This window comes from Apteryx rowi, unplaced genomic scaffold (genome assembly GCF_003343035.1).
Source record: "Apteryx rowi isolate R43461 unplaced genomic scaffold, aptRow1 scaffold_322, whole genome shotgun sequence".
In the NCBI taxonomy this organism is placed as follows: Eukaryota; Metazoa; Chordata; class Aves; order Apterygiformes; family Apterygidae; genus Apteryx; species Apteryx rowi.
The window spans coordinates 1-9,806 of NW_020449664.1; the positions used below are offsets into that span (position 1 = coordinate 1).

Here is a 9,806-nt window from a genome sequence, read left to right on the forward strand (position 1 = left end):
TGAAGGTCCCTGAGATATGCTGGGGGGCTTGAGGCAGGTGGGGGGAACAGGTTGGGGGGCACAGGTATGTTGGGGGCCAGTGCATGGGGGGCACGCGGCAGGGGCCAGAGAGGGGACCCTGGGAGCCCGGGCTTTCCTGGGGGCGGGACATGGAGCCCCCACCGCCCCGGGGAGGGGGCGCGGGGGCCTCACTGCTCCCCCTCCTCCGCCCCAGGCAGCGAGACCTGCCGCGGGTTCGGCTACGTCACCTTCTCCCTGCCCGAGGACGCGCAGCGAGCCCTCGAGGAGGCCACCACCTTCGATGGCCGCAAGCTCAGCGTGACGGTGGCCAGGCAGAAACTGAGGGAAGGGAAAAACAAGAAGCGGCAGCAGCAGGAGGACGCAGCAGTGGAGGGTGAGCTGGGAGCCACTCAGAGGCCTTATCAGCCTCGCCRGGGTCTGGTGGCCTGGGAATTTGGGGTCTGGTGGGTGGCTGTCCCTCAAGGAGGGTTCAGGAGATCCTTTGAGAGCAGCTGGGGGGCTGCGGGGCGCGCAGGCAGATCTCCGTCCCTTCCTGGGCCCCGCTGACCCCGAGTCGTTAACTCCTCTCCACTCTAGATGCCCCCAAGGCCGCTCCTGCAGCGAAGCAGAAGCTGAGGAAGCCCAAAGGTGCCTCCAAGAAGGCCAGGCTGATCATCCGCAACCTCAGCTTCAAGGTACGGGGGGCTCCGGCCCCGTGTCCTGCCCTCGGCTCCGGTTCAGCTTTCCCTGTGTGGCCCCTGGAGGGCTGGGAAGGCGGCCCCCACCCACCGAGTGTCCCTGCCTGGCAGCTTCTGTCTTCTAGCCCAGCACAGATTGCCATTGAGAACCTGTAAGTGACAGTTTGGGGACTGTCCCTGGGACCACTGACCCGTCCCCTTTGTAGGATGGTGCCCGTGTGCTGTGGAGCAGGGAGCACCAACCACATCCTTACCTGCTTTTGGAGAACGTGACCTGGGAGGTGCTTCCAGCTGCCTCCTGCTCCTCGTCTGACCCCTTTCCTCACCAGACTGGTCTCTCCTGTGTCTCCTCAGTGCTCTGAAGATGACCTGAAGTCTCTGTTCTCTCCTTTTGGCACCGTCCTGGAGGTGAACATCCCCAGGAAGCCAGGTGAGGCTCAGCCCTGGTCCCCGAGGCTGACGAAGCTCCTAGGGGACGTGTCCTCTCCAGGGACTGCAGAGGGGAGCGATGTGCAGGATCAGTCCCTGCGGGCCGGGCTCGGGGCTGGTGCCGATGTCAAGCTGGGCCCCGGCACCCGGACTGTGCGGCCCAGCGCTGCCTCCAGCCCTCGCTCCCAGCGGGGCCGGGCGCTTCCGCGCTCAGTGTCTTTGCAAGAAATCAGTCATGCAGATGGACCAAGCTCTTCAGGGCTCTTAGCTTGGTTTCTTGTTTTAGGTAGTGACAGATATTGTAGTAAAGAGTATAAAAATTGGGGTAAATGGGATAGATTTTGCTTGATGATAACTGCTGTGTTTTAGGCACTGAGCTGTAAGTAGGAGCAGTAGGACTGTGTTTTCACTACCTGCTCTAGTCCCATCCTTGCTGGGTCTGTTTAATGTGTCCTGCAGGGATAAGTTCCCAAGCGGAATTGTATCTGTGGGGGGAAAAAACCACTTTTTCTTGCTTTTCCAAAGCGGCTCCCCACATGCAGAGGAGCCCTTCCATCCYGTGCTAGAAAGAGCAGCAGATTCATCCCCGCTAACTCTCAGGGCTTTCTGGTCTTTTATGCCATTTCTCTTCTGCCTTCTTCCTTTGGTCAAAGCGACCTCGTTCTTCCCCTTCCAGTAGCTGTTCTCGTGCCAACCATCTGCGTGGTGGGCCTACCCAGGCCTGCTTGGCAGAGCTGGGCTCCGCCTGGGTGCCCTGGCTCCTCACGGCCCCGCCAAGGCCGGAYGGGGATTTCCTGGCTGCGGTGTCCTTGTGGCCGTTCCCGGCGGGCTCTGAGCGGTGCCTCCTTGTTCCCGCAGATGGGAAGATGCGGGGATTCGCCTTCGTGCAGTTCAGGAACATGCTGGAAGCGGCCAAGGCCCTCAAAGGGATGAACATGAAGAAGATCAAAGGTTCGGGCCTGCACCGTGCCCTGCGTGGTTGGGCTGCTGAACGCGTCCCAGCGCTCTCCCTGGCTGGGCTCGAAGGCCACCTGGGCGCGGGGACACTCGCAGTGTGCTCTGATGTCCCATTTTGCCTCCCCAGAGCGGCTGGTAGCTGTGGACTGGGCTGTGGCCAAGGATAAGTACCGCGCAACACAGGGCTCCCTGCCTTCCGGTGAGTGCCTGCGGCTGTCCTGGTGGGACCTGGGCACCCCAGCCTGTYCTCCGAGGCCGATTCCCTGTGCCCCATGGCATCCCCCTCGTGTATTCCCAGCACCAGGGCAGCAGTCCCYGCTGCCCTCCTCGGGGCACAAGAGGAGTTGCTGGGGATGACCTGTGCCCTGTCTTCCTTGTCTCATGTTTTCTTCCACCCCACAGAGGACAAGAAGGAGAAACCTGAAAAGACCCAAGAGCAGAGCCCAGAGGATGCCAGTGAAGAGGAAGAGGAGGAGGAAGAGGAGGAGGATGGGGAAGCAACTGGACAGAATGAGCCATCCCTTTCCCAGGCGCGAGGCCGGTCAGTGAGGGGACAGGGCTGTGCTGGCTGGGGACGGAGAGAAGTGAGAGCTGGGGCTCATCCTGGGGGAACTCGCCTTGCTTTGGGACCTTGCCAGCACCACCCCGGGGTGGCAGAACCCCCTGCCTGGCGCTGGGGCAGCACCTCGGGCTCTGCCTGCCCCAGCCCTCCCCGCAAAGCGCTTCCTTTGCAGCCTCTGCCCCCCACACCGTCAGATCTGGGGGTGTCTGTCCCCCTGTGGGACTCTGGGATTGCGCCACGTCCCCAGCACGGGGCTGGCAGGACTGGGATCGCCCCCGCTCGGCTTGTGTGGGGACTGGGGATTGCTCGGGGCCGCTGGGGGGTCGGGGGCTGCGTGGCTCAGCGCTCCCAGCTGCGCTGCCTGGACTCACGTACTTCCTTGGCTGTTGCAGGCCTGGGAAGACAACAGTGGCTGTGGACAGCAGTGAGGAGGAGGAAGAAGAAGATGAGGAGGAAGATGATGATGGTGATGAAGCAGCCAGCGGGAGCAAGGATGACAGTGACCAAGAAGAGGGCTTGGAGGGTGATGATGAGGAGGAGGAAGGTCTGTTCTGCCCTGGTAGATGAGGTTGGTGGGGCGAGCTAGGCTTGGTGGTGGGCTGCCGCGGGCAGGGCACCGGGATGCCCCCGTGCACAGCCTGCACCCGTTAGCTGCTGGGAGGGCTTTACTGGGGTGCTGGGGCTCCCGCCGTCCGGCTGCTGCCTTGCAGGGCAGGGGCAGCATCCCCACGTGCGCTAAACCGTGCTGGATGCTTTCCCGTTTCAGAGTCAGACGCGCCCAAGAAGAAGCGGAAGGGGCAAAAGCCTCCCTCGGACGTGGGCGAAGGGAAGACCGTCTTTATTAGGTGGGTGCCGGGCACGGCCAGCTGGGTGGAGGGGTGAGGGCTGCTGTTGGTGTGAGGCTGGTCCTCATGTATCAGCTCCTGCCTGGGAAACCCTGTTGGGGGGTGGAACAGGAACACCCCATCCACGAGCTCTTGGCAGGGGCAAACAGGACCCTCGTCTCCAGCAGTGGTGGATGGGCCTGGATCCTCCCCTGCTGCGTGTGTGTCAGGAACATCTCCAGGATGACCCTGGGTACCGCAGAAACCCTGGTCCTCCCTCCCTATGGTGGTGGGGGACCCCTTGGCAGCAAAGATAGTCCGTCTGTGGGGTGAAGGGCAGTGGTGTTTCCCCAGGAGCCCTTGCCCAAGACAGGAGTGCCTGGGGATGGTCCTGGTGGATACAGCCTGGAGAGCCTCTGGGGGATGCTTGGAGAGAGGAGCYGTACACTGTGGCTGGACGTGACAGTATCTGGTTGCCCTGGCAGGAATCTGTCCTTCGATACGGAGGAGGAAGCCCTGGGGGAGATGCTGCAGCAGTTTGGAGACCTCAAGTATGTCCGCATCGTCCTGCACCCCGACACAGAACACTCCAAAGGTAACTCTGCCTGGAGTGGAGGGAAAATGTCCCCTTCCCCAGAGGCCTGGGAAAACCCATCCCTCTGCCGGGGCCCCTGCAAGGGGGGAAACAGCTGTGTCCCCTGCAGCTGGGTCCCTCAACACCCCAGGATCTGCAGGGGCACTGTGTATGCTTGGGCTGCTATTCACCTTGCTGGCTCGTGGTCAACTTGTCCGCCTGGGAGTCCTGGTGGACAACAAGCTGAGCGTGAGCCAGCAATGTGCCCTTGTGGCCAAGAAGGCCAATGGTATCCTGGGGTGCATCAGGAAGAGTGTTGCCAGCAGGTCGAGGGAGGTGATTCTCCCTCTCTCCTCAGCCCTGGTGAGGCCACATCTGGAGTACTGTGTCCAGTTCTGGGCTCCCCAGGACAAGAGAGACATGGAGCTACTGGAACAAGTCCAGTGAAAAGCCAGTAAAATGATGAAGGAACTGGAGCATATCTTGTATGAAGAAAGGCTGAGAGAGCTGGGACTCTTCAGCCTGGAGAAGACAAGATTGAGGGGGGATCTTATCAACGTGTATAAGTATCTGAAAGGAGGGTGTCAAGAAGATGGGGACAGACTCTTCAATGGTACCCAGTGACAGGACAAGAGACAACGGGCACAAACTGAAACACAGGAAATTCCACTTGAACATAAGGAGTAACTTTTTTACTGTGAGGGTGACAGAGCCCTGGAGCAGGTTGCCCAGAGAGGTTGTGGACTCTCCATCCTTGGAGATATTCAAAAACCGACTGGACACGGTCCTGTGCAACGTGCTCTACGTGACCCTCATTGAGCAGGGGAGTTGGACTAGATGATCTCTAAAGGTCCCTTCCAGCCTCGACCATTCTGTGATTAACCTTGCCTGCCGGGGGGAGGGTTGTCTCCACCTCCCCTGTGGGAGGTCACCAAGCGGTGGCAGCTGAGCAGGTCTCTGTCCCCAGGTTGTGCCTTCGCCCAGTTCCTGACGCAGGAAGCAGCCCAGAAATGCCTCCAGGCTGCCCAAGAGGAGAGTGAGGTGAGTGGGGGTGGTGAGGAATAGTGCCGAGGGCATGGAGAAGAGCACCAGCCCCCCCAGTTTCTGACCCAGGGGATCCCTGGGGTGCCATGGGAGAGGACCCAGCCCTGCTTTTTGGGGTTCTTTCAGCCCCTTTTGCTGCACGCCCTGGGAGCTCCACGGCCCAGGCTGCGAGCTCCTAACTGACCTTGTTCCTCTCTGCCCCCTTGCAGGATGGGGGGCTGCGCCTGGATGGGCGGCTGCTCCGTATCGACCTGGCCGTGAGCCGCGAGGAGGCCCAGAAGCTCCGTGGGCAGAAGGCGAAGAAGCCCATGGGCACCCGCAACCTCTACCTGGCCCGCGAAGGCTGTGAGTACCTTCCCCTGCCACCGCCGAGCTCCCCTCCGCCCCCTGAGGACGGGGGGGCCGTGGCGCCGCGGCCCTTTGGAGAGGAGGAGCTGAGGCCTGGGCTGCGCTTTGGGCCCTGGTGCGGYGTCCCTGCTCCCCGGGGGAAGCTTGTGCCTCGGTTTCCCTCGCTGGGGTGTGCCAAGAGGCCGGTCCCGCAGCGAGAGGGGTGTTATGGCCCCGTTGGCTGCGTCCAGGGCTTTGCAGGTGGCACTGTGAGGGGACCGGGACCGGGGCAGGCTCACGGCAGCCAGCAGGGCAGGGCCCGCCTTGAGGTCAGCGGTTCAAATCCCACACAAGGCGGTTCGCTGCAGCTCTGCGCTAAGGACAGCGAGACTGCGGCTCTTTTCCAGCAGAGCAGCATCACATCCCAGGTCTACGGGGCTGCTGGGGGAGCAGGGTCAGCTTTGGGAGCAGAATCCCTGGCCSAGGGGGTGTCAGGGTGCCCCTGACACCCCCATCTTGTCCCCCTGCAGTGATCCGGGCCGGGACGAAGGCTGCAGAGGGAGTGAGCGATGCAGATATGGCCAAGCGAGCACGGGTGAGTGTGTGCAGGTCCTGGGGAGGGAGGGAGATGTGACAGCTGCTGTGTCAGTCTGACTTGAAGGTGAGGCCACACAGGCTGACAAGTTCGGGGACAGCATGCCCTGGTAGGGGGACRTTCCCAATAACAGCTTCTTGCTCCCAGTTTGAAGAGCTCAAGTACCAGAAGCTGCGGGACCAGAACATCTTCGTGTCCCGCACACGGCTCTGCGTGCACAACCTGCCCAAGGCCGTGGACAGCGCGCAGCTCCGGCGCCTGCTGCTGAAGGCYGCCGGCGGTGGCAAGGACGTGCGCATCAAGGAAGTAAGTGTTGTCCCCTGTCCCGCACGCAGCACGTGTCCCCGCTGTCTGTGAGCGCTGGTGCACAGCCCTGCTCCGTGCTGCCATGGCCGCGTTGCGGTTTTGTTGTCCCATCCCCGTGAGGCTGCTGGGGTGAGCTGTGGGGCGGTGGCCGCTGCGGGGTGCAGACAAGGTGGGTGTCCCTCCCTGAGGTGGGACAACGGGGCCCAGGGCTGTGGGGGCAGCGTGGTGTGGAGGGTGGTGCGAGTCCGGTGGGGACGGGGCAGTGGGGTGCCGGGAAGGGGTCTGGGTGCAGCTTGGACAACCCCTGCTGTGTCCCCAGTGCCGGGTGATGCGGGACCTGAAGGGGCAGGGGCAGTCCCTGGGCTACGCCTTCGTGGAGTTTGCGGAGCACGAGCAGGCCCTGGCCGCCCTGCGGCACACCAACAACAACCCCCAGCTCTTCGGGCCCCAGAAGGTGAGTGCGTCCCGCGGGAGCAGCGGGTTTGGGATCCCTTGGGGGAGCTGGGGTGGTGCAGAGTCTCCCCGTGACATCCCTGCCCTGCCAGGCAGTGCGCGGTCTCCACCATTCCCCTCTCTCTTTGACACTGGGACCCTGCAGGATTTCCTCCGTTACACGCACACCCACAGCACGCATGCACCCTCATCCTGCCCTGCCAGGCCTCTTAGGATCTACCTGTCACCTTCTACCCAGGAGACTTAAATAAAGYGTGCTGGTATCAGAACAGCAACACTGTGCACGGTGGTTGGGCAGCTATCCCATTTTAACCTCATTTTCAATTCACCTTGCTGACCAGGAAAACTTAATCAAAAAAAAAAGGCTGTAAAATGGAGGTCACCAATGCCAGGTGAATTAATGGCTTCTTCCTCCTGAGCGGTTCCCATCTGAGGAGATCTAGAGCTTAGAAAGATCACTTAGGTGTCATTCTCGCAACCCCTTTCGCCTCCCAGTGCACCCTGTAGGGCAACGTGGGGTCCCCCTGTCATCCTGCACTCTGGGGTCTCCCTGTCACCTCCCTCCTGCCGTGTTGGGCACTGGGGGTCTCCTCATCACCCTCCCACACCTTGGGATCTCCCTTTCCATCACTCCCGTGCCCTGCACAGCTCTGTGGGGTCTCCCCCATTACCTTCCCACTTTGCAGAGGCCACGGGGTCTTGCTCATCATCCCCCTGCCCTGTGGGTCGCAGGTAGGGAGACTAGAGCCGGAGGTGCTCCCAATGTTGGGGGGCTGGACCCCAGGAAGGCCCCCASCCCCCTCAATTCCCCCCGGGCTGCCCTCACCCCCCTGCTCTGCACTCTGCCACCAGAGACCCATCGTGGAGTTCTCGCTGGAGGACCGCCGGAAGCTGAAGATGAAGGAGCAGCGAGCTCAGCACAGCCTGGTAGGAGATGCTGCTGAGCACGGCCATGCGTGACGTGGCGTGGCGTGGCGTGCCCTCTTGCCCCGTGCCAGCCCCTTTCGGCCAGGCCCCTGCTGCCCGGCACCATCAGAGGTCTCCCAGGCCCCGGTACCGTGGTGTTGCAGACGCGCTCGGAGCCTGGAGGCCCTCCTGTGGCTACCAGCAGTAGGGCAGGGGCTRTTGCCCCGCTGTCCTATGCTGGCCGGAGGAGAGCGGTTCTCTGCCCCTTCCTCACCCCTAGTTTGGAGGGTCCCTGCTCTGTGGGGCCAACTCGCTGCCCCCAGCCGGACCCTGCTGTGCTGAGGGCTCCTGGCACTGACTCGGTGTTTGGCACAGCTCAAGCTGAAACCGAAGCCGGTGGAGAAGGAACCGGCTGCTGCCGGGACGGCCGAGCCAGCAGGTCCCCGGAAGAAGCGCCAGGGGAGGAAGAAACCCGGCTCCAAGGGGCCCAAGGGCTCCCAAGGTCCCGGGAAGCAAGCAGAGCCAGGACCTAAGGGCCAAAAGGGGCAGGAGAAGCCCCGGGGGCAGGAGGCTGCCCCGGCCCCCYCAGGACACCCCCCCACGGTGCCCTGGGCTGGCTTCCGCACGGAGGCGCAGGTGGAGCGGGTGGAGCTGCCGGACGGCACCAAGCGGAGGAAGGTGCTAGCGATGCCGTCGCACCGTGGGCCCAAGATCAGGTAGGTGCGACGCTCCCTTTTCCCCCCCCCTCTGCACAGGGGTCTCTGGCTTCTCCCTCGCTTCCCGGGGGCTGTCCCGGGGGTCCGTGGCAGCCCGGCATTGCGGGCACGGCCGTGCCTGGGCTGCACCATCCGCTCCGGCTGCCGGAGGACAGCTCCCGCGGCACTGCGCGGCACCTGTGGGGGTCTGGGCACGCCGCGGCGGGGAGCCCACGCCTGTCCTTTCTCGGCCACGCAGGAAGCGTGACAAGGGGAAGGTGAAGCCGGTCCCCACCAAGCAGCCTAAGGGCAAAGCGCAGCGGCGGAAGGAGAAGCGCAACGTGGCCCCCACGCAGGTAGGGATGGGGCAGGGGCCTCGGATGCTCCCAGCCATGGCTGCTCGGAGACAAGTCCTCTCCTGCTACGGCCAGGGGCTCGTGAGTTCCCTCGTTCGCTTGTCCTGGGCCGACCCAGTGTGTGGTACTTCCCTCCTGTGGCTCCTGAATCCCTATGGAGATCCTCTGCCCCAGCCCTGGCCCAGCCGGAGCAGAGCYGTGGGGGCAAATCCGTGAGGCCTGGCATGCTCTACCCCTGTTCCCTGCTTCRCCCCGTGTCACCGCGTTTCCGGAGCCTCCCTTTTCCTCTTGCACCCTCTGCCCGGCCCCCGTGGTGCTCTGGGGCTCTGGCTCTGCCCTTTCCGATCTTRTGGGCAGCAGCAGGAGTGGGAGGGAGGGCCCCGCGCGCTGCCCTTGTCCCTGCGTCTCACCCACGTGCTGCCCTCGTCCCCGCGTCTCGCCCGCAGGCAGCCGTGAAGCGCCCGGCGGGCAGCAAGGCCGAGGCCCGTTTCAGCCAGCTCGTGGAGCAGTACAAGAGGAAGATCCTGGGCAGCTCCGACGGTGCCCCCGCAGCCAAGAGGAGCAAGTGGTTCGAGAGCTGATGCTGCCTGGCACAGCGGGAGGCACCTTGTCCCACAGGGCGGCAGGGTCTGCGCAGCCGGGGACCTGCAGCCCATGGAGTCTGTGCCCTCGGCATCTGGCCCGGCACAGCCGGGGGGATGCACAACATGGGGCGAGCAGGATCTGTGCCCTCRGCACCCAGCCTCCCCAGGCCCCGTTCCCCCATCCCGCTGGTGTTGGGGGGCAAAGCGGACTTCTCTTCTCCTCCTTTTTAATAACTTTTTTTGTCTGCTTCCATGAACAATCCCACTCCGTACTGGAAGAACCAGGCATCTCCCCTTGTGCTGGGCTGGGGAAGGGGGAGAGGCAGCATCTGTTGCGTCTCRCTGCCCCCCAGCTGGGTGCCAGGCAGGGGCAAAGGCCTCGAGCCCCAACAGCGTTTCYGGGTGCTGCTCCAACCCCTCTTGGGCTGCTGCGGCTGGTATCTGCCCCAAGGCACRACCTCCATGCGCACGTGCCCTGAGGTCTCTCCTCCTACTT

At 63.2% G+C, this 9,806-nt stretch overlaps 1 protein-coding gene across 1 annotated transcript; it reads left to right on the forward strand.

Moving 5' to 3' along the window:
* Nucleotides 1–66: 66 nt before the first annotated feature.
* Nucleotides 67–9,800, forward strand: RBM28 (RNA binding motif protein 28). Its single transcript, XM_026071141.1, has 18 exons — nucleotides 67–394; nucleotides 598–695; nucleotides 1,053–1,128; nucleotides 1,986–2,078; nucleotides 2,212–2,283; nucleotides 2,487–2,625; nucleotides 3,039–3,190; nucleotides 3,413–3,491; nucleotides 3,956–4,065; nucleotides 5,012–5,085; nucleotides 5,298–5,433; nucleotides 5,946–6,010; nucleotides 6,158–6,316; nucleotides 6,636–6,770; nucleotides 7,622–7,696; nucleotides 8,051–8,391; nucleotides 8,630–8,726; nucleotides 9,173–9,800. Exons 1-18 carry the CDS (start codon nucleotides 67–69, stop codon nucleotides 9,305–9,307), a joined length of 2,364 nt encoding a protein of 787 aa, XP_025926926.1. The 3' UTR covers nucleotides 9,308–9,800.
* The last annotated feature ends 6 nt before the right edge of the window (nucleotides 9,801–9,806 follow it).